The 25,045-nt window shown below is 37.4% G+C and overlaps 1 protein-coding gene across 5 annotated transcripts in view; it reads left to right on the plus strand.

Annotated features, from left to right (window-relative positions):
- The first annotated feature begins 499 nt into the window (after window positions 1-499).
- PDE1A (phosphodiesterase 1A) overlaps window positions 500-25,045 on the plus strand; it is a 152,872-nt gene continuing 128,326 nt past the window's right edge. The window contains exons 1-2 of one of the 5 annotated variants that reach the window (XM_069860995.1): window positions 500-635; window positions 1,350-1,463. In XM_069860995.1, the coding sequence (XP_069717096.1) occupies window positions 1,360-1,463 (104 nt within the window). In that variant the 5' untranslated portion in view covers window positions 500-635; window positions 1,350-1,359. Of the gene's footprint in view, window positions 636-880; window positions 1,117-1,147; window positions 1,464-25,045 lie in introns of those variants that run through there. The other 4 variants (XM_069860994.1, XM_069860997.1, XM_069860998.1 and 1 more) reach the window with 4 other exon arrangements.

Here is a 25,045-nt window from a genome sequence, read left to right on the forward strand (position 1 = left end):
TCCTACCCTCGGGCTTTTTTCAGTTAGCAACCGAGAACATTCCACCATGGACCCAAAGTCCCTTTTCCTGTCTGGCAGTGACACCAGTAGCTGGCAAAGCTCAGACATCTTTACTCCTGCTTGGCACACCCTGCTCGCCTGGCTTCTAGCAGGGCTCTTACTCTGATTGAAACAAACATGATCACTGAGATAAGTCTGTGGTATATTTGATTATTTGGCTGCTACTTAAGAAATGAAGATTGTTACTGACTCACTGAACAAGACAGGTGCTGTTTACAGAGTACAGGAGCCGCTCTGCAAACTGAAGTCTGTGGCTGAGCAAGCAGCAAGGAAATCCTCTCCTTTGTCCTTTCCAAAACCCAGCTTTGGCAGTACAACTATGTGCTTAGGTTTGCACTTGAAAGGCAAAGCTGGCAATCTGCTGCACGGCGGGCGTACCATTTAGTCCTCAACCCTTTTACACTTTGCGTGCAATTAATTGTTCTTTTACTGGCAGACACACAGAATTCCACATCAGATTTTGACACACGCACGCTGCTGTCCTGAAGGATTCTTTGAGTGGACTGTCTTGCAGCTGCTGCATTTTCCACCAGTTAAACTGACAGTTACCTACTGTGTGGAGTTGCTAGGAGAAGGTGAATAGTCATCATTACAGCATATTCCTTCAATAACAACCTGTAGAGCTCTCTGATTTCTCTTCTGCAGGGATTTATACATGTCTTCACTACAGACTTAGCATTTGTACAGTCACGGTTTTAGTGAGAGGCTGGTAGATTTATTCATTAAGAATCAATTCAGGATCAACCAAAGAGAGGAAAGCTCTGGCATTTGAACGTGCACTCTTTTTGTAGGGTGATGTGGCTGATACTGGCTTCTACCATCTGCTTTCCTATTGCAGCTTGTTTCTCCAACCTGCAGAGCAGAAACCAGCTTTTCTTTCCTTCTGGATTTTTAAAGCCATTCACATTTATCCTGCATGGCAATGAATTATAGTCGATTTTAAGGAATCTTTTGTGCTTCTGTGCATATTCTTAGAACAGAAGAAGTGCATGAGAAAGGAGCTTGAGCAGTCAGTAGTACAGTAGCTGGCTCACCCGAATGGATTAGACTTGTGAGGTCAGAGGAGCTGTGTGTACTTGCTCTGTGCTTGTAGAAGGGCTGGAGGGGGAGAGTGGATTTGTCTATCAAAGTGAATAGCGATTCAGGCAGGGTCGTCCCTCAGCTGCTGTAATTCTGATGTGTTTTGGTATGAGAGCAGCTATTAAGATGCGTGGATCTTCTGACAGTAGTAGTGGACTAAAGAATGCTTTTACCTGCTGCTGATCCTGACTGTAACTGTATTGCTGTAGGACAACAACGATGGGGGCTCGAGCGACGGAAACAACTCGGGAACTGGAAAGCACCTCTGTAAAGTATCAAATAGGAGGACATGCAGAGAAAATGTGGCAACGGCTCAAAGGAATGTGAGTAGCTTCTCTCCTTGGCTTTTGTTCTGTTCCCTGGGAAAGATCGTTTTCATCTGTTTGTTAAAATGACTAATTAGCAAGTGGGAGAGTTATCTCTAAGCTGTGAATAGTATTTGCTCTCATAATACAGTACTTTGCTTTCATATATGATGGTACTTAGATTAATGTTGGATGCTATATTCAGTCACCTCATTTAAAAGACATATGACTGGTGAGAATTGTAATCCAAATTAAAATGCAGGTAAGTCCTTTCAGGTTAAACACTCCTATAACTCTGATATGATTTCGTAAATGTTATCTTCAGAATCAGCATTGCTGGACTTGTTTCATCATTGCTGGCAGTATATATAGGTAAATACATTATTGCAGTCCCGTAGAAGGTATCAATACTTTGCCTTTTGAGAGAGTAGGTAAAGAAGTCTGTGTTGAAAGGTACTTAGTTATTTGAAGGATGCTATGTGTCTGGTTTTTTGTCAAATATATTGGAGCTAAATAATGCTAAAAACTGATTGAAGGACTACTTGAAGGGGCCACTCTGCACCTGCTGTGTTTAATTCACTTTTCTCAAATTCAATTTTCAGTGTAGATTTTTGGTGCAACTGATGAGTAAATAAATGTCTGCAACCTGTCAGAGAGAAACTCCATCAAACTAGTGTGTTCCAAAATCCTTAAACTTCAATGCCTTCTTTTAAATATTTGCTTGTTTTCTGCTCTGAAAGCTGATGTCAGGATGTTACAAATAAACACATTGCCTTTGCTGCTTTGGAAGCCAGGAAATGGCACTATTCTTTTTGCTAGAAAGATTGGAAATACTGGGTTTCTAAAGGTACTCCATAGATGCTATATAGTGCTTCAGCTGTTTCAGGAAACAGTTTGATTGAAACCTATGGAACACTTAAGAGTGCTAAGATGATTAGATACATTGGCTATGACACTGCCTGTTTCCCCTGTGCGTTGAGTAGACACTCAAGCTGGATATGGGAAAGGGAGTCTCTCCCATTTGCTTTCTTTCAAAGGTGGCTGGATTCACTGAAAACTCACTTTTCAGTCATGGCCAGGGATTTATCAGGACTCCTCTGTGATATGGTTTTGAATATTTGCTCTGAATCCTTTCATCACTCTGCTTAAGCTTATGCAGTTTGGGAACAATTTTACCCCTAGAATCCTCAAAATTTATGTAGCAGAGCAAGTATTTTGATAATTTCCTGATCTTGCCTCTCAGTTTCTGCTACTGGAGACCTCCATCAGTTTGTGCAGACTTCCAATCTAAGGCTCTAAGCTGCTGCTTTTCATTCTGCAAGTTCTCTGTTACCTCTAGGCTCTTGTGTGGGAACATTTTCTTTCAGCTGCCTCTGGAATGGTTCCTTTAAGTAAGCTAATGTAAATAACTAAACATTTGTGATATTCAGTACAACAGCTTCAGGAAATAAGTTTCGTGGTTCTTTAGAAGTAGTGAAAACAGTAGTTGGAGTTTGTGGTGTATCAAAATCAACTGGAACTTAAATGTTTGAAAACCATGAAGCATTTGCAGGATGGTGCCAACCTCATGAATGTAACTGCGTGACAAGATAGTGCTTAAATACTTGTATTTAAAAGAAACAGGTTATATTGTTAGATAGGTGTTCAGCTGACTGTTTCTCAGATTTCTTGATGATTTTGTTTTAAACATTCATTAGTTGATAGGAAATTACTGACTCGTCAATATTCTGAATATTGTATGGGGGAAGTTCAAAGAGTTGAGTTTTTCAGAGCTGTAGTATAAGCATCAGTCATTAAGGAAAAGGGTTCATTTTGTTCATGCATGGATGTCAAAGCAGAAATATGTTTGTATGTGGTAGAAGAGAGGGAGAGATGAGTGGGGCTGCCACAGATAATCGGATTTTGAGAGAATTCGTTTACAAATTGCCAGTCAGAAGAGTTATTTCATCTCAAGAAGGGGAACTGTTAATGAAAATTAGTATGTATAAAGGCAATTTATTGAATTTTTAAAGTAGTATACAGTAATATATCTATGCTGAAGTCAAGATGTGATGTGAATGATGTAGCTGAATTTGTTCTTGCTGATGAGGTCCACAACCTACAGAGTTTTCACCAATGTATACATGTGATTTCAAGACAGTTTTACTGTATTTTTCCACTTGAGAGTGCTGATTATCTTTTTTTTCAAGCAGGTCATTATTTATGAGATAACATTGGGTTTCATTTAGATAACTATCTGGATAGTGTTTAAAAGCTGCAAAGTAGTTCCTTACTTAAAATGAAATTTTATTTTCTGTTAGCACTTCATCTTTTTGCATAACTGACATTTAGTTAAGAATTTGGTTGCAGAATTCCCTATACATTTAACCTCATATGTTTTGAGGTATTATTATTGGTTTGTTGGTTTTTTATTTTTGTAAATGAAAACTGTTGTGTAAGATGGTTGAGTTGAATACACTTAAGAATAAATGAATGTCCTTATTTGAACGCCCAATAAGAAAACTTGAGTATTGTGGAAACCTGAATGAAAGGGCCCTTTTATGGATTTTCTACACTATAGGCTTGTGTAGACCTTGCTCACCTAATCCGCTCCCTTGGTGCTGTGATAAAAGCTTGGATGTTTTGAATAAAATGAAAACCATACCTCACTTTCATTAGTTCTGTGTGGCCCTATCAGCCAAGCTGTGTCTTCTGTATGGCAAGCAAAAATCCAACTCTATTTTCTTTACATTGCAGTTGTGGCAATACTCCACTCAAGGAGATTATCTAGTAGAGAAGAGATTAATTTGAAATTGATAACCTGATCCTTAGCATTGGTGCTGAGTTTTTTGTTGCCTGAGTGTATAAAACACAAGCTCACTGAAACCAGGCTTGTGAAAATGTGTTGTGCACATTCTTGTCTTGACTGGAGCTTTTGGTCTTTGAATTAAGACATTTTCAGTATGCAGACTGTGAGCTTCTATTGTTTTGTACTTCAGGGAGAAAGGAAAAACAAATAAAGAGTGACAGCTAAATAACTCATATAACAGTCTGGTTTTTATAATTCATTGTTATGCAGAAGAGTAAAAGCAAAAGCCATTCAAGCCAGTGCTGGAATTCCAGCTGCTTGACTGAAGAGGAGGGTCGTACACCTTCTCCTTCAGAGGACATCTTGTCACAGCCTGGCCAGGGCGTTCTTTCTCAGATGGTTTAATGCCACTGATTGAAGTTTTTTCTCCTCTTAGCCTTTCATTCTCTATCTCATGGAGTCTTACTTTAGACAGTAACCAAGTCCTCAGCTTAAACGTAAATTAAAGGTAGATTTAACTTGTCTGTGTTCTTCAGTATACTGTGAAATGGTGTGCTGCCTATGGTATACGTTGTCTGTCTGCCACCTCACTCGATATCACCCACAGAACAGTCACTGACCCCCACAATGTATCTTATTTTGCAAGTTGGCATCTTCTTTGGAATTAACTTCTTGTATTGCCGCCAGTGTTTGGGGGATTGGAGTTCACATGCAGTTGGAATAGGCTACTTTATGTAATCGTTACTAATTCAGAAAGAGAATATGTGTTATTGCCATCGCTGTTCTAAAACTAATTTATGCTAACTTGGATTGCAAAAGGGATTTGAGGAAAAGTATAAGCTTCTTTCTGTACCTTCTTTGCTTTCTTTTCTTCTACATCCCAAATAGATCCAAATTGCTGCAGCGTTTCTGCTGAAAGGAGAGTCTAAACTGCTTTAGACACTAAAAGAGACTGAGTTGTAGACCCAGTTTGTTGATCCTGCAATGCTGTGGTGACAAATACCTGTCATTGCATCTATACACATTTTGTAGAAGCAAAAAGGGGCTCTTTAGTCACTAATTTGAGGAAACTTGGCTTGATGTCAAGGAAAGTAGAGAAATGGCTTCCTCCACACTTGCTTAATTATCAGAAGAGCGAATGCTTTTAAATGCATCAGAAGGAATCCAGATTAGCAGCCAGTTAAATCTAAAAGGAACCAGAATGGGTAACACTAGTCACAGAACCTCACCCCATCATTCCTTCACCAGATCCACTGGTAGAAAAGCTATAGAACCATTTCTAGAACTGTATATGACAAAGAGTTTCTTGATTTTTCGAAGTAAATTGTTCACATTTTGTTTTATACTGTATTTGGTGTTTCTGTTTTCTTATCATCCTTTTTTGCATGCTTAATTTACATAAACTATGAAAATTCAGTAAAAGTTAACTGAAGAGACTGTAATTATCAAAGCAACATTTTGTGATAGAAAGGTTTATAAATTTGTGAGTACCAAACAATCAAAAAGACAAGAAGAGCTAGAAATAAAGATGGGTAACTATGATAAAAAATAGCAAGACAGGAATTGTCACTTACTGCTAACTACATTAGGAACAAATGAATATACTGCTCAAATAGTTTTTACTTGTAATGTTGCCCATTTTTACTTTTTCCTGAGTCGAAAACTTTTCTTCAAACGAAAATCTTAAGCTCTTAAAAGTAGTTCAAATAACAGCTATTTCTAAATGATATTTAAGTAAAATTAAAGCTGTTATTTGTCAAAGATGATTTCAGAAATGCTGTGAACAGAAAACTGAAGAAATTATATAATGATTTAGCTGTTGATTGATATGTATCCCATTAGTGCTATAATTACAGTAAGAATTGTTCTATTATAAGTTGTGCACAGCTTTTTTTGATTTTGGAACCGAAATCTGTTTCAATGTCTGAGTAAAGGTAAACAACTTGTAATTATTACTTTGTAACCTAAAAATACATATCTAGTTGAATTTAAATAAGATAAATGTTAGGATTATCAATAGCTATTGCTATTTTAGCCATATTCAGCAACGTAGCTTTAGCAATTTAGAGAACTTCAGTCATTTTAGAATAGTGATAGTGTTTTGCTGTTAGAAAGGTGTTTCCATTTTTGTCATGAACAGAAGACACAATTAATTTTCTGATTCATAATAATTTTTTTGCTGCAATTTCTGGCACATATCAATGTTTTTGATGGATTAGAGTAAATGCTAGTCCTCCGTTTTACTGTGGGTAGGAGAATTGTTGTGCTTTTGTAGAAAGCTTTACTAGAAATGTTTACAAATTGAGGAGTGATGGTCAAGCCATAATTTGCCCATAATATCACTAAGATCAGCATCAGTGTATCTTTACAGGTTACACAGTTCCTAAATAATAGAGTATAATATTGAAATTCCCCATTTGTGGAACTTTAAATGTATGTGTTTTTATACCCTTCACATATGCTTCCAATTAAAAATAAGTATTTGATCTAAGAACACCACAAAGAATATTAAAGATAGCGTTTTATGCAGCTGACTGCTAAACTGTGATTAAATGAAGTCTCAAATGTCTGTCTTCTGTGTTTTTCTTTAGCTTCATCTTCTGACTCTACATATGCTACGTCAAACACTTTTAAGATTTCCTAAAGAATGCTTTCTGTGACTATTTAACTTATGAATGTTCAATTCAGATTTCTGCTTAGAAAGAGATTGCATGTAATCCACCACACAAATAATTACTTTCTTCCTATTTTGAACTCCTGCCAACTACTTGTGCAGGGAACCTTGTTTGCCTTGCAGACCAAGCAATTATTATATACATTTCTTTGAAAAGCTTCCTTCTCCAATTTAGGTGGTACATATTGAAGCCTACCACAAAACGATTAGCAGTTATCAGAGCTATTGGTCAAATGCTTAGAGTTCATACTGCCCTCCCACAGGTAAATCTACCTGCTCCACCTCCACAACAGATGAAATCAAAATATCTGGATAGACAAAAAAAAAGGCCTTTTGTCTTGCTAATTATATGGAGTTGGGAAAATGCAAATGCCTAAATACTGAAATTACATAGTTACCAGTGGAAGTTATAATAAAAATAGGCATTGACTTCATACATCAGAATGAGAAACTTAACCTCGGATTTATTAAAATTGTGTCTGACAGTTGTTTTCCTGTAAGATGTCAAAATAATTGTTTAGGAGTGAACTAGGCATTTAGTACTGTTCCATTTTGTTTGCATTTGCCATCTGATTGGGTTTAGTCCTGATATGGTCTATGGAGGAGGGTTAGAACAAAACAGTTGCAATTATTTCTGCTGCTATTTACTGGAGACTATTAGAAAACTAAGACTGCTGAAGGTCTAAGGTCTGGTAGCAGGTGCTCCTGCACTACTACTGTATTGTTGTGTGCAACCTGCAGGTTTTGTTTCACCAAAAAACGAAACAAGACATCCAAAGCCCCCCAAAAGTAAGCAAAATCAAAGAACCAGCCAACCAAGGGCCAAATGGGGGAAGCTTGACCCACAAACTGCAGAGTGGTGGGGAGCTTTACTCATTCTCTGGTGGCAGCAGATGTTTGAGAGCATTTTTATTTTGCCTTTAGTGCCTTCCCATACAATTTGATCAAGTACTTGAGGTCACCAATGCCACTTTGTGGAACTTTTAAAACAAGGCCTTGACAAGAGGAACTATAGAGGCAATCAGTCAACCCTTTAATTTTCCTAAGGAGATAGAGGAAAGTGAGCAGTTGTGACTAAAATAAGAGAGAAAAATCACACTGTGCTGTGTTTAAGGGAAGCTGAACAGAAATTGAGTACATGGGTTATAAAGTAACAGCTGACAATCAGCTGCCTCAGTTTTCAACCTTTGTGGGGTTTTACAATTAGTCAGGCAGTGTTGCAGGCTGAAGAAGCCAGCCTTCTCCCCAAACTCTCTTTTCTTTCAGAAAACTGCTTAGAGTTACATGTAATGCACTACAAGAGGCATTCAATGTTTATTAAAGGCTGCAGCTGGATGCAGAGTAGTCTATGATTCAGAAGAGACATACATTCTCTGAGTACATATATGCAAGGAAGAGTGGTCTTAAAGAAATGTGGCTTCTAAAGGACTGGGTAATTCTGATTGCAATTGCATAACTGTGAGTAAAATACTGTTAACGTGACTTGCTGTGTTTATTCCTATGGATTCTGCTATAGAAGTGACTTCCAAACTGGTCTTCTGTGAGCTGAGGGAGTTTGTCAGCTACATGGCCCTGAAAAAATGACCTTTTTAACAGCCATCATGCATTAAGTTATCTGCCATGATTAATTCTTGCCTCTCAACATTCTCTGCTGCCTCCATGCTGTCTTTCTTAGCTGTTCTAGTATGACTGGTTTTGATGCCATGCAGGGAATTCTTCTGTGGTAAAAATAACCTGTAATAACTTTTTTTCCTTAACCCCTACCTAAATTTAAACCTCAGTCATTTTCTAGGTTGGATTCCTTCTGTATTTTCATACCTAGTTGCATCCTTACAATGGAAGTTGTCTGAGAGTGGGAATATCTGAAGTTAAACAGAAAGGAGGCAGTCCTGCTTGAGCAGCTCTCCAGCAAAGCAATCATAGTGTTAGATAACTCATATTTTAAGTCCTTGATCCTGTGGTAACTGTAAAGCCTACTCTAGGGCATTTAGTATTAGGTGACAGATAGTGTTGATCCAATATGAACTTGTCCTGAGGGTTCAATTTTATTCCAGTATTTTTGAAAGGTTAAATTTCAACTAGTGGATTTTATAAAGATCAAGTGCTGCCTGCTTCACTCCAGCTTTATGATGCATCAGGTAACATCTGTGCTGCTGTGGCCAACAGAAAGCTGCCCTGAAAGAAGGCCAGTATAAACATCTGTGTTGTGTACTTTGGCTAATTCAAGACAATTGTAATCACATATTTGCACTTGAACAGAGTCAGTTAAGTACTGCAAGGTACAGGACTGTAATCTAAACCCCTCTGAGCCCATTGTTTGCCTTGCTGCATAAAGCTCTTTGCCACCACTGGCAGGTGTCTGCAAATAAAAAAAGGTGAACACTGGTGTATTGAAATTTTGGTTCTTCTTGACCTGAACACCCTGAGAATAACTACTCATTCAATAGCTGCAATTGTAGTTTTTAGAATCTGTACAATGAAGGTGGACAGTCATGAGGTTAATATGGGTTCTTTAGAATGAGTAAGAGAAGTAATGCTTATCTGAGGCGGTGGCATAAAATGATGAAAAATAAAGTATCCCTAAGTTGCTTCTCTGTTTGGCAATTCACAGAATCACAGAATCACAGAATAACCAGGTTGGAAGAGACCCACTGGATCATCGAGTCCAACCGTTCCTATCAAACACTAAACCATATCCCTCAGCACCTCATCCACCCGTGCCTTAAACACCTCCAGGGAAGGTGAATCAACCACCTCCCTGGGCAGCCTCTGCCAGTGCCCAATGACCCTTTCTGTAAAGAATTTTTTCCTAACGTCCAGCCTAAACCTCCCCTGGCGGAGCTTGAGGCCATTCCCTCTTGTCCTGTCCCCTGTCACTTGGGAGAAGAGGCCAGCACCCTCCTCTCTACAACGTCCTTTCAGGTAGTTGTAGAGAGCAATGAGGTCACCCCTCAGCCTCCTAATTCAAGCAAATACACCTGATTTTAGACAGAAGAAGCTGGTGTATCTTGAAGTATCATCTGCTGGAAAACAGAAAGATGTGTGAGTTGTACATTAAAGCTTTACTTTTTTCCAGAAGGAGTAGGTCTGCAAATATTCCTCCAAAGTATAAAAAAAAAAAAGAAAAAGAAAAAGGAATGTGCTTTTGCTCAAGTCTTTCTCACTGACCTCATGGCTGCTGCCTGATGGCATAACTAAATGTTTGTAATCATACTCATTCAGCATTTTTGCCTGGTTTTATTGCTATTTATTTAATGAGTTTTTCAGCTTTAGAGACTGTTGAATTTCAGCAGTGCAACCTTCCAAGCATAATGCAGATATCATTTGATGCAGGGTTTTTTAACAGGGAGAAAACCAAAGGAAGGTGTTTATCTATGCAAGTGCTTACACTCCATTATCTGTTGTTTGACGTTGGCTTCAGTTTGTTTGACTCAACCCTTCTCCAGACTTCTGGTGCCCCCAGGAAAACAAGTAGCCTCCATAAATATTATGCAGACACTTAATTGTTGTGAATTTCTCTGATAAATGGTGTCTGGAGGCAGTTGCATTTGAATGGTTCACTGTTAGTCTGATTTATGCCGGAAAGACACTAAGGAACAGGCTACTAGGCAGTATTTACTTCTTTCTTTTGTTCATCTACAATGCAGAATTGTTTTTATGCCTGGGAAAATTGCAATGAAATACTATTTCAGTTTTTTTCTGGTGTGTGGTATGCAGAATTTAATGAAGAGTCAACATCTAACGTCATGCTTACCTGCAGCTATGTTTTGTATTTTTATTTACTGTGTCTTTTGAATAGTATCTTTCTGTTCTTATTTTTTTTTTCTGACACCACTTAATCATATTCAGTGGCTTTCTTTTCCCTTTTGATTAAAGGCTTGATGAGGCATTTTTTTTCTCTAAACTTAATATTTTTATTAATATCACTGTATTTCCTAACCCCAAATTCTTTCAGTAAAGATAACCAAGACACCTGTTTGGCAGAGGTGCCAAACATGCCAGGCTCAGCTGGAGCTGCAAATGGTTGTTCCTTTTGACAGTCTCTTTTTATCATCAGTGTGTTATTTTCTGATGCACAGCCAAGCACATTGCAAATAGCATTACATCATTGGCATTGATTTCTATTAGGATGGGCTGCAATGCAATATTCCTGCTCTGAAGAAAATTAAATACATAAAAAAAAAAAAGACTTGGAAAAGGCCACCATAATTAAACCCTCAGAAGAATAAGTATTCTGAAATATCTTTTTTAAAAAGTTGAATCAACATCTCTTTCTGACTTTTTTTACCTCCAAGACCATAAACTAAGGTGGCAGTAAACTGGTTATTTGAAAACCAGTGGTTCTGGTTCCTGTGCTGCCAAAGCACAGGACCTGGGAGCACAACTCTGAGCAACCAAGTGGAATAGATGCCTGTAGTCAGGAAATCTCAGAGATAAATAATCATATTTTATGAGCAAAGTAAGGTCTGCACAAAATCTGAAATTTTCCATTGAAGAAAAAGTTCCATTAGAAAACAACTGACCAGCTTGGAGTTAATTCTTTTCAACTTAACTAAAAAGACCTTGTATTTTATGGGTAATTGGAGATGGGATGTTTCTCCTTCACAGAAAACTTCTAAAGTATCTCAGCAGGTTTTTTCTAATCATATATTTATTCTTCGGTAATTTGGAGTATATGTTTCAGTGGCTTTTAAGACACGTTCACCAGCCATAACTTCAGTTGAAGTTTACAAACCAGGTTTATGGGATAATCCTATGACAGTCAATGGCAGTAAGATGGAGATACAGTTGCCTTTTCACTGCCTTATACCGCTGTCACAAGGAAATCTTATTTTAGTGTTATGGCTCTCTTGAACAGACATTATCGGTCTTAGTCCTAAATAATTGGAACAAAAATGAGACTTCAGATTAATTTATCTGTGATTTTTTTGCATGTGTGTGTACTCACAATTCTTTAAGTATGTTTTACAGACAAATATGCCAGGGTTGGTTTTGTTTGTTGTTTTATTTCTTCTTTTTTGTCTGTAAAACTTAGCTTGGTTACAAGCCAATGTTAATAAGAAGAAATTCATGTCTCAGTCTCTCCGTGTAGTGCCTGTATTTGATGCTTTTAACAGTGGCGCGTTATTATATTGTGCTGGAAATCACTGAGTCCTTCCTTCCTATTCCAACCATGAAGACTTCTCAAAACTGCAAAACTGTTTTGATTTATTGAGTGAAATAGTACACTCACCTCTGGAAGGAAAACTGCAATCATTTGATGATAGCAAGTGTTACTTAAAGTGGTGAGAGTTTATGTAAAAGGAGTGAAAAAAAAAGTACACTTGAAAATAAGTTTTTCTCTACTAGGTGCTTTCTGTTTTATGTAAATTTTTTTCAGACGTGCGTTCTTAACTTAAAATACCATAGATAGAAACTTAGCTTGTTTGGGCCTTTTGACTTTTAAGTTCTTTTCTTGGCAGATTGAATTAATATTGCTTGTTTCTCTAGAAATATTAAGAAATATTTGTCAAAGACATGTCAAATTGAGAAACATTAATAAAATACACATGTAAATTGTTCAGTTATAATTGTGAGAAAACTTTGCCTCCAAGAGAGAAATATTCAATTCTATTTTGAGTTGTTCTCTTAAGTAGTTTGGTTAGCCATTGTCAGCTTTGTGTGAACTGCTCATCAAAAAGGGATTCCCTCTCCTTTTGATTGCTAGAACATCCTTACTGTTCCAGAAGTGTTTAAATATATAAACTGTAGAAGTAACTAGGCGTGAAAGTGTTGAAACCTTTCTGGTGCAACACACTTCTGAACATACTTAATTATGATGCATGTTTAGTAGCCTTCTTCTGTTAAGTGGGTTATGTCCAGTAATCTTTTTGGTAAGGAATGAAAGATTGGTAATGTATTTCTGTTTCATGAAACAGAAATTGCATTTCCAATAATGCCAGACAGCTTATGGCTGCCAAACATGAACATTTATTGCCTAGGCCTTATGATTCCTAGTTTTCTGGTTTAATATATCAGAACTTTTCCCTTGCCTTCATCAATAATGTATTGTTTTATTTTTCAGTATTCCCAGAACATGCACATATAGCCCTGTTAAGGATCAAATGTGGTTCATATTCTGTCTGAAACCGAATGTTAACTAATAGAAAAATGGTTTGCCTACATAGCAGACAGGGACGAAAAGGTTTAAAAGTGAATGTACAACAGCTGCAAGTGCATTTTAGAGCTGGATATGAGGTAAACACAGGATATGAGCATTGCAGAAGATTATGAGAGTTTATAGCTCTATCCAAACTTTGAGTTGCTTTGTGTCACTGTTGCAGCCTAAACTGAAGTTTGTGTTTAAACACTTAGAGCCTTCTAGAAGACTAAATTGTAATAGCTTTAATACAACTATAACAATGCATGTCCTGATGGTTAGAATTTAGAATTACAGAAAATCATAGCTTTGATTCGGTCCTCTAATTGTGTTTCTGCTTTTGCATTAGAATCTTGTGTATCTATTAACATCACATGCCAGCTCTGCTACAGTCTAATTAAAATCAACAATAGCAAACATGCTATAATATGTTGATATTATCACTTCCTGGAAAAATTAGGTAAGCTGTATGGAGCCATCTCTGTCACCTATTTCTCCTTTGGCTGACTTACACTCAGCTTTGACCAGATTAATTCTGGATACATGAAAGAGTTAACCTTGTCTTAGCAAGGGGTCATATTGTATTGAGTCTGGCTGAGATGGAGTTAATTTTCCCCACAGCAGCCCTCATAGTGTGTTGTGTTTTGTAATGGTAGCTGGAAAGGTATTGATCATGGACTGGTGTTTTGGCTACTGCTGAGCAGTGCTTATGCAGCATTAAGGCTGTCTCCCCAACATACCCCCCCTCACGAGTAGGCTGAAGGTGGGCAAGATCTTGGGATGGGGAGCATAGCTAGGATAGCTCACCCAAACTGACTGAAGGGATATTCCATACCATCTGCTTCTGTTAAGAAATAAAAGCTAGGAGAAGGGAAGAGGAGGGAGGCATTCATTATTATGATGTTTGTCTTCCAGAGCAACAGATGTACATACTGAAGCCCTACTTCCTGGGATATAGCTGGGCATTGCCTGATGATGGGAAGTAGAGGATAAATCCTTTGGTTTTCTTTGCTTCCTCATGTGACCTTTGCTTTTGCTTTATTAAACTGCTTTTATCTTGAACCACAAGTTTAGGGTTTGGGTTTTTTTTTTTCTGTATTATTCACTCCTCTCCCCCATCCAATTGGGAAGGGAGTGATGGAACGGCTTTGGTTGGCACCTGGTGTTCAGCCAGTACCACACTACCACACATATTTAGCCTTCTGGCACTGTACTGATCTTTTCTTTATAGCAAAGGGCTGTATCCAGAATACTGTTGTGTGTAGTTTAAAAATATCCTTGTTTGCACATATAAGATGAAATAGAAGTGTAAAGAATGGATAATGAGTTAATGAAAGTATATAATTTCCTACAAGTTTTACTAAGACCTTTTAGTTTGAAAGTTCAGAACATTTTTGTCGTCAACTCAGTGCTAAAATCATCTCATTGGTTTGGGAGAGGAAGACAGAAGTTGCAGAGTCCTTGAATCACGTTACTATTTAGGGAAATGTGGTTATTAGTAGAACTTGATTTCTGAATACTTCCAACCTTTGTCTTTATATGTTAAATGTAATCTCAAATACATGCTTAGTCGGAATGAGCAAGGAAATAGAATGAAACTATATACTTTAAGATATCAGCTGATGAGATGCATCCACGGGTCCTGAGAGAAATGGTGGATGAAGTTGCTAAGTCACTATCTGCCATATTTGAGAGGTTGTGGCAGTCTGGTGAAATTCCTACTGACTGGAAAAGGGGAACATAACCCCCATTTTTAAAAAGGGAAAAAAGAAAGACCTGGGGAGCTACAGGCCAGTCAGTCTCACCTCTGTGCTCATCAAGATCATGGAGCAGATCCTTCTGGAAACTATTCTAAGAGACATGGAAAAAAGGGAGCTGATTGGTGACAAACAACATGGCTTCGCTAAGGGCAAATCATGCCTGACAAATTTGGTGGCCTTTTACAATGGGGTTACAGATTTGGTAGAACTGATGTTGTCTACCTGGACTTGTGCAAAGCATTTGACACAGTCCCACATGACATTCTTGTCTCTAAATTGGAGAGATATGGATTTGATGGATGGACCACTCAGTGGATAAAGAATTGGCTGAATGGTGGCACTCAAAGAGTTGCAGCCAAAGGCTCGGTGTCCAAGTGGAGACCTGTGACGAGTGGTGTTCCTCGGGGGTTGATACCGAAACTGGTGTTGTTTAATGTTGTTTTTGGCAACATGAACAATATAATTGAGTACACCCTCACCACATTTGCCAATGACACCATCCTGTGTGTTGCCATCCAGAGGGACCTCGACAGGCTTGAGGTGGTCCTGTGTGAAGTTCATGAAGTTCAGCAAGACCAAGTGCAAAGTCCTACAGCTGACTCAGGGTAACCCCAAGCACAAATATGGGCTGGGCATAGAATGGATTGAAAGCAGCCCTGGGAGAAGGACATAGAGGTGTTGGTTGATGAGAAGCTCAACATGAGCCGGCAGTGTGCGCTTGCAACCTAGAAAGCCAACTGCATCAACAGAAATGTGACCAGAAGGCTGAAGGAGGTGATTCTGCACTTTGCTCCTTTGAGACCCCACCTGGAGTACTGTGTTCAGCTCTGGGGCTCCCGGCATGATGATGATCAGAGAACAGGAACACTTCTCATATATGGAATGAGAGAGTTGGAATTCTTCAGCCTAGAGAAGAGAAGGCTTAGGGGACACCTTATAGCAGCCCTCCAATACCTTAAAGAGGCCTACAAGAAAGCTGGAAAGGGACTTTTTACAAGTCTTATACTGTTCAGACGAGGGGTAATGGGTTTAAACTGAAAGAGGGTAGATTTAGATAAGGTGTATAGGGAAGAAATTCTTCACTACAAGGGTGGTAAGGCACTGGCACAGGCACAGACTGTCCAGAGAAATTGTAGATGCACCATCCCTGGAGGCATTCAAGACCAAGTTGGTTGGGGCTTTGAGCAACCTGGTCTAGTGGAAGGTATCCTTGCCCATGACAAGGGAGTTGGAAGTGGATGGTTTTTAAGGTCCCTTCCAACCTAACTTATTCTATGATTCTATTTCTATGATTTCGAAGTGAAGGGTAACAAGGTAAAAATAGAATTCATACAAGAATTCATACTCTATCCTTTTCATTCCCAGTAATGAAAAACAGTATTGTAGCTTTACATATGGTGCTCTGCATTGAAATAGACTCAGAAAGATACTGTGTAAAGCTCTATAATGACAATGTGAAGTGACAACAGATGTGATTTCTCACACTAAAACGCATTCTTATCATTTGACAATGATTAACATTATGATGATCTTCTTAGTATGGAACTGAAATTTTTCTACATTGTACAAATTATATTAAATCTGTCTTTAGCTGGCACTCATGCCTTACTGAAATTGGCAGACTACCACATGCATGGGACCAATTCCAGCTTTATACATGGGCAGCAGTGCAAAAACCCTCCATATGATGCTTCACTTCTGAAAATTAGTTGATTTTCACAAAAGGTCTGCTGCATAATGCAGTTCTGTATCTCAGCAAAAAGTGCTTGATGGCCTAGATATAGATTCTTCTTGCTCAGTCATCTACTTTTATCGAACCCATTAGGATATAATAATATTTAAAGGCATTCCTGTTCCTGGCTGTACTGGGACTTTGTGATTCAATTTTGTGAGACAGCAATTCAGAGATGTAAAAAAATGTCAAGATCCAACATTCAGTTCACTCCTTTGGGTAAAACCTGGTGTTGGATTATATATTTTTCTGAAATGGACAGTGTGAAAGAGGTTTGGGGTTTTGAACGAGGGAAAAAAGATCTGTAATATTTTTTGTGATATAATTAACATAATATTGTTGATGTTTTGCCCATAGAGCATAGACCATAGAACTTCAGCCTGTGATTTCTCTGTCAAGTCCATAATTTAATAAAATTAGCCTGGTTCTGGTCTCACTTACCCCAGTATAATTGGAGGCTATTGAATTACAACACATTAAATGAGACCTCAAAACAAATTTGCTTCATTGTGACAAAACGAGCACAATATTTCATGTATGCAGTGGAATTTGTCTAAGGTTTATTGGTCACACCTTTTCATGAACACTGGGTTATGTCAAGTATGTTATGTTTTTTTCAGAGTTAGTTGTTACTGGTTAGGACAAGAATGATTCCCTGAAGCTTCTCTTTTTATTTGCATTCTTTTTTATTTTTTTTTCCATCTCCCAAAGGAAAGAAACATGTTTACGTCCCTTTGTCTATCACTTGGCTGCAGCTATAGTAGTAACACAGAAACAGATTGCAACAAATTTGCTATTTATTGCTCTGATTTTGGATTTTTGCCATTCTGGCTAATGAGCTATGGTTTTGCAGATAGACTAAGGGTGGGCTCCTCAGCTCACATGCATGCAATTGTATACTGGTTTTCGTTAAATTTATTTTTAACAATAAAATCAGCCAATTGTAATTTGTATTATGATCATTGCAAATAGATCTCACCATGTTTAATGCAACTGTGAAGCTTTGACTATGCAGATGATGGGAGTTAGAGACTGAAAGAAAAAACAGTTGCTCAGCATGATGAAAAATTTTATTTTAGCAGTTTTTCTATAGTAATTTGAGGAATGGGAAGAGGGTGGAAGGGAGAGTTAGATGGGAAGGGATGGTTTTACCACCACTTAAACCAAATAATTACACTGCTTTCCTTTCTAGTGCAGCATGCAGCTGGAATGATGTGCATGATACTATACAGTATTTGGTGTAATAGTGGAAGTATATACCACATTAAGTGATGAAGTCTTAAACGCTGTACTCTCATTTTTATAGGTAGCTGAAGGCTTCTTCTCACTATACACTCAGCCCTGCTAAAAGTGTATGACAAAGAAAAGTTGGAAGTTTTGTTTTTTCCCTGCTGAGTTGCCTCAGAGGAAAGTGTCAGAAGCACAAAAGCCTTTGTTGCCTCACTTCATGATTAAATCCAGCCTTCCCTATTGAAAGAACTCTTCTTTTGCATTATTACCCTTTTACAAAATGTCTTTTCCCATCACAAATATTTCCATTTCCCTACGCTTCTCTTCCTAATTAGCACTGAAAGCCATTCCTAATATTGTGAGTCTAGAAGCTGCCATTCCTTCATGTGTAAAGAATTAAGCTCAGCAGTTCTATACGTAAAAGAGATGTTTTATTCAGTAAACTACCTCTGTACCAAAAGTAGGCTCCTAATGAGCAAATGTAGGTTACCATTTTTAATTTCATTATCCACAAAGCACCAATGCCTACACATGTGATTGCAGCTGCCCAGATTGCCTTATCTGTGTAAATGAATTATGAAAGTGAAAATGAACAAAGGCATTATCTGAGCAGCAGTATATTACCAATTATAGTGACGTGATTATACAATTAGAGTACTTCTATTCAGGCACTTGTACTTCAATGGAAGGTAGCTTTCTTCTGTTCACATTAAAACTTCCCTAACAAATTCAGTAAGCATAAAAAGGTCACAATTATACTGTTGGAAAAAATATTAACACCAGAATCCCACTTATCTGTGTCAGCTTCAGTTCACAGCTTTGGATACAATTACACATTCTTGCTTCAGTAGTCAAACCAGTTTCTTCTCATTTACTTACTCACCATTTTTTAGACAGGAGAGTTACCTTTAATCCAGATTGTTTGTAGGAATACAGATAATTTCAAGGATCTGGTTTATTGGCACACTCAGAGGGATAATGGATATGGTATGGAGTGGGAATGAGCTGTCAGAGCTGGGGTGCACGTATTAATTCACTACTGAAACTGGTGTATTGAGAAAAAAAATCCCTAAAAAAAATCCCTAAAAGATTTCCTTCATGAAGCTTTCAAACACAGGGAAATGTTAGCCCAGCACTGTTCACAGTAATGCTAGTGCCGAAGCACTGTTAACAAAACCATGAGATTGCTTCTCTCTCTCCCCTAGTGCAATCAAACAATAGAAAACACTGAAGATTCAGTGTTTTGTATTTGCTTGGCGCCATGCTAGCCTAATCAAGAATTAACTTGCTCAAGGACTTTTTCCATAGAAACAGGACAACAAGACATTCTGGTACCACTCCCAGAGTATGACTCACAAAGAGAAAGCAGCAGAGAAAAAGAGTGTTGTTTTTTTTTTTTTTCTTTCACAAAACTGTTCACTTCCTTTCAAGGTTATGCACTTGTTTTTATTTCTAAAAGTGTTATTTGATTCTCTTCCTATTAAGACTATTTTTTTCAAACACTAAAGGTAGATGGTAACAATATTTATGGAGCAAGTTGTCATCCCCCTCCATTTTTGCTGAAAGATGCATGCTACATTCCTTCTGTGTTGTCACTTCAATATAACATGAAATCCTAACATGACTGTAGTTTCTTTTACTAAATGGATTTGTTCTAGCAAGACAGACCAAACGATACCAATAAATTATTTCTTAGCATTTGTTCATTAGCATTAACAAGTATTGTGACAGGCAAGACTTCTTTTGGTGGTTAAGAGACTTCTCACTCAAGCTAAACTCAAAGTCTGACTTTTCACTAACTTTTTCCCACCTGTGATAGGTTTTATCAGTCAGCCTTTAAATGACGTACTCTGATAATGTGCTCAGATTGCTCCCCACTTAAAAAAGCTGGGTGATATTTTTGTCCTATTTGTTACAGAATGATTAGGTTGCAAAGTCCTAAACTCACATTTAGTTGCAGTTACTTGGTATAAATCAGGTTATTGTTCCATTGTTTCCCATCTGCTGTGGTTCAGTGTGACTGTATTGCTTACTCTGCCTTTATACATGGCAATCAAACAACTTGAACTCAAATAGTTCTTTGAGCTCCGTTAGCACAAAAACTTTAAAGTCTCTAGGACTATTGAGCAAATACCTGTTGTTATGAGAGCAAGAGAGAGAACTGGTACCTGACCTACCATAAAGGCTTAATTTTTAGTTTCAATTGATTCCATTTTGGTCATGTCACTCTGTTTTGCTAGCAAGAGATTCTTTTAACACTTCACCTCTCAGAGGAAGAGACTGGCGGTGCTGAGGGGCTTCAACAGTAAAATCTGGTAAGTAAACCTAATTACATTTCAGATAAACAGATGTTAGTGGGGCTTTGGGAAATGTGCACTTTTTGGGTGGGAGGCTCATTGCTATTTCTTTGCAAAACCAGAAGTATTAAAAAGATATTTAAAAGGAGTAGTTGAGACAAAAAAATGGAGAAAGGAAAATATATTTTAAAAACTTGGAATATTTATCTTAAAAACGTGGAATATATATCTTAACACAAATTATCAGAATTTATTAATATGCCTAATATTTTAGATAAGAAAGAAAGAAGAACTGGAAAGAAAGTGTTACACGCATTCATGTTACCACTAGGAGGTATTTCTCTGTGACTACTGTTGATTCTGGGATGTAAAGAACTATGAGTTGGAGCTGATGTGTAGTGGGGGCTATAGCTGAGGGCTATACACTCTAGATGATTCCAGTATTTGCAATGTTAGGGTTGATTTTTGTGTTGGGTTTTCATTTCAAGAGACCTTTTTTTTTTGACTACAAAGTTGTGTTGAACGCTCCTGCTTGCCTCTGTACATTTTGATTTTTCAGTGTTTCCCCTGATATATGCTTGCATGAGTCTTCATTACTCTGAAATCCAGAGTCACTGGTAAAACTGATTAAAAGCTAGAATTCCCATCCCATAAGAAATGTTAAATTCTGTAGGCTTTTTACCAGTTTGTAAACTGTTCCAAGGCTGTGAAGTTCATGTATCTTTTCTTTTAACTCAGTAAGAGCCCCAGACATATGATTATTGTTTTTTTCAGGTGATTTATTGTGATGGGACTTGCCCAAGTGCACCTTGCAAAGATGTGGGAGAAGTACTTAAAGACTATTTAAAGACGATGATAGATACGGAGAAAAAGTTTTGAAACCTTTCCTCACCCTCTTCTGCCCAACATACAACTGCAAGATTCTGGCCTCTGGCCAGACTTGGAAATTAGCTCTACAGAGGGTTCACAGAAATGATATTTTAGTTTGATTTATCCTGGTTTGCTAATAAAGACAGTATTTGCAATACGGAGTTGTTATAGTGGATATATGTGGGTGCACCACAACCTTCCACCCTCTGCATACTCACATAGACTTACATCTCGTTACTGTCTAGCTACTAATTGTATGTGTCTGCGAACAATGATGGCTTCAAGTACTAAGCTGTCAATATGACTTTTTCAGATGAACATCTGAGTAGGCGTAAATGTCATGATAAGCATGCTGCCTTCATGTATCACAGAAAGTTATTCTCTTCTTTTTGCCGATTCTTATATAACTATACTTTTGGCTGATAAGATAGAATAAATACTTACTCTTTTTTCATAGTCATCTGTGTGAAACAAACGTGTATATATACATGAGTGAAAATTTCTGCTACTAATAGTGATATTTTTCCTTCAAAATATCTTTTATATCTGACTGATACTTTTTCACATTGTTACTTAGGTGAACTTGAATGCTTTAGAGCACTTAGATACGTAAGGGTAAATACACCAATATCAATGTGAGTCACCAAAACCATTTGGCTCTCTGAAACAGTGGAAAAAGATGAATTGGATACTTTCCTTTACCTCAACAAAATGTAAGAGTAATCTTTAGAGGTAGCAGCACTGCATACCCTTGTCAAAAATGTATCTCAGGCAGACTTATCCATAGTTTTTAAAAGTTATTATAAATTTTGAAAGTACTATTTATATTAATTTTGCATTTTTTCTGGTAATTTTCCAAATTGAAATAGTATTATACACATAATAAACAGCGGGAAAACACATGGGAATAATAAAAAAGTGGCATAAAACTGATACTTTAGACAAAAATTTGAAAGCAAAGAGGCGTCAAAAGTAGGGCAATGAAGTCTCTACATTTAAGATAAGTATTGTTAATGGAGAATCTCACAGAAAAACACCTTGTTACAGAACAGCAAGATCATTAACCTCCTGTACAAGTTTTATCTTTATAAGCACTTATTATTTACAGTACAGCAGCTAAAAACTTTTTAGATGTTTCTGGGCTTTTTAGGCTCCAGGCTGGTGGCACAGCTGTTAGGCTGCGTTGTTAGTGGTGCTTCTTCCAGGGAGTCAAAGTCTGACAAATGTAATGTAATGCAGGATACTGATAATCACAACCCCCCCCAGAACTTAAATGCAAGAAAGCTGTGAGGCGGTTCCTATGTGAACTTACAGGCTGCCACTACTCATTTTATTTAACATTTACTGTTACTTGAAACGGACTTTTTTTTTTCAAAAAAAGATCTTTATTGTTATTTTGTGTTGCTTTGCGTCAGGGTCAGGAGCAGATGCTTGAGATTTCTATTCTCTTCTTGTCAGATCAATGCATGCAAAAATCAAACAATGCTGCCTGTGAATTTGAAGCCTTTCACAGGCCTTCTTTTCAGTAGCTTGTGGAGAACATGAGTGTGAAAATGTTCAAACTAAATGTTTGCCAGACATCTCTCAGCATTCACATAATCCTCACTGCTCAAAGGCTTTGAGAAAAAGCATGAAGAGGAAAGTATTTCTTTTTTCTTATTCCTCTATAAAAGATACTGCTGATTCTACTTGCCTGTTAATGCCATAATTGAATAAAAGAGAAAATGCTCCTTTGCTTTAGTTTAACTATTCTAAATCAGTGTTTCTAAATGTTGTTGTCTTAGTTTACTTGGTAAAGACCATAGCTGTATGCAGGACGTAACAAACTATGTTCAAGAGTGACTGACTTTTATCTTAGTTTTCAATTAAATCTCAGATCAAATGGAGAAACGAAGGCTGGGCTTCTAGGAAGTAGTTAGAGTTATGTCATTGCCTAGCCTTTAACTTTTGATGGAAGCTAAGCAGAGGACTTCAAGGCACTTCTGATAGTCTTCCCTCACTTTGTGATATTGATAAATTCCACCATTACAAGATTCTGCTCAGATAATGGACATAGCACTAATTATTTCACTGATGTATCAATGTATTACAAGAAACAAACTCGACTCTCTGTCTTCTTAGCCGTTCTCCTCTGCTTAGATCTATTTCCATGTAACTGGATTTCTGCAGCGCTTTTGTCATGTCACATAGTTTAAAACTCTTCTTAGATCTTGTTTTTTTCTGGATCTTTACTCCATGTTTCCTTTCTATTCCAGTGTGGAAAGCTTAATACTCTGGCAGTGTAAGTAAAGCCTCAGACCACATATCTAGAAATTCTTGGACTTCTGTTGTCACTGGATTTTTTTCCTTTATTTTTCTCTTCTTTGAGCAGTTGTTTTCTCATTACATTTTTCTGTGTTTGTTTTAACCCTTGGTCTGGAAAAACATGCTGCAGCTTAAAATGGAAGAAAGGATAAGTTCTTAGCTTTAACTAAGACCAGCAAGAGTGTATGAAATGATTCATCACTTCCTGGCAAGTGTAATCACTGCAACCACCATTCATTACCTATTTGCATCCTTTAAAGATGTACTTAACATTACTTTAAGTTCAGAAAGTTGTCATTTTGACTGAATCAACTGAAAAAAAATTAGAAGCACAAGGGATGTGTACTTTAAACAGGGCACAATACTGATCTCCAGGACTCTCAAAGCTGCTTTCCTTAGAACGACCTGCAAGAAATGTGTCATGTGTAAAAATGCTATATGCTGAGATTAGGATAACAGCTATACATAAAAACCTATTTTAGCTGATTCAGTTGTTTGTGTCATTGTTGGAAGCTGGCTTCTGAAATGTGGAACCAATTCCACCTCTTAGCTGGGCGTTTATTCAGTGTTTAAACTGAGACATTGGATATCCAATACTTCAGTTTAGTATTCAGTTTGTGTATTTATTTATCCCGTTTTAAGCAAATAACTTGTAGCTTCACTCCTATAGATGCTCCTTGGCAATTATCTATAAGCAACCAAGGAATCTTATTTTAATGAGGCATAGTTGTAGTTTCTCTGTATTTTGAACCTCATAGAAATGATTTAAAACATAATTGATTCTGCCTATAAGTAAACTACTGTGGGATGCATATTCATTCATGTGAGTTATTCTTGCAAGATAAAAAAAGTTCAGACTTGGTAACATCAATGTGTTAATTTCTTGAATGACTTATGTTATGAGATCTTTGGGATAGCAGTCAGCTTTCTTTTCTGTTTGTATAGCAACTGGTACAATGATGTCTTTTCCTACCACTGGGAATTTTGTGTACTATCACAGCAAATCCGTGTTTAAAACACATTGTTTAAAAATCTTACATTGCATGACAATATTTCCAAGTTGTTATGAATGACTTCTATGTTAATGAAAAATCTTTAATTAATACGTAAATATTGTTATTTAGTATTTCAGCATTTATTTTTGTACGTCACCTGAGCTCTGTTCATGTAACCAGAGAGGTTACATGCAAAGAGCTGCTTGTATTTCCTTGACTCTTTGGCGTTCAACTCTAGCTGAATGTCTCTTCTGTGACCTTATGTTGATGTATACTAGAATCAAAGCCTTCTCAAAACACATCTCATGATGGGATGCTACTAAAAATGGTGGAATCTAATAGTCTGTAACAGAAGAATTTTAAGAGTGGAAGAAGGGGAGGAGGGAGAGACTTCAATGGAACTACTAAGGGTTGGAGAAGACCTAAAACTCCCTAGAAGTGATGTGTGTGGGAGTGGCCTTAACTCACATTATCTTATAAATTCCTTCAGTCACTGTGCCTAGCTGCTGATTAATTATGATAGAACAAAAGAGCATTTCAAAGTAGGTTTCAGCTTAAGTGAGTATACTGTCTGTCTAAGAGGACTGTGCAAAGCGTAAACATATCAGAACTTTTGTATCAGGAAAAAAAGGGGTATTTTTTGCATTGTGATATTCAGTTTAGAATATTACATGGATTAGCTTTTTAGAATTTCGTAGTATGAAAGAGTGCTGCAGATGAAAATAGATTTAATTTTATTCTCCATTAGAGTAATTAGATGGCTGGAAAGGGCACTGACCACCACCTGTGTTTCCATAGGTTTTTTTTAGAG

This window comes from Phaenicophaeus curvirostris, chromosome 7 (genome assembly GCF_032191515.1).
Source record: "Phaenicophaeus curvirostris isolate KB17595 chromosome 7, BPBGC_Pcur_1.0, whole genome shotgun sequence".
In the NCBI taxonomy this organism is placed as follows: Eukaryota; Metazoa; Chordata; class Aves; order Cuculiformes; family Cuculidae; genus Phaenicophaeus; species Phaenicophaeus curvirostris.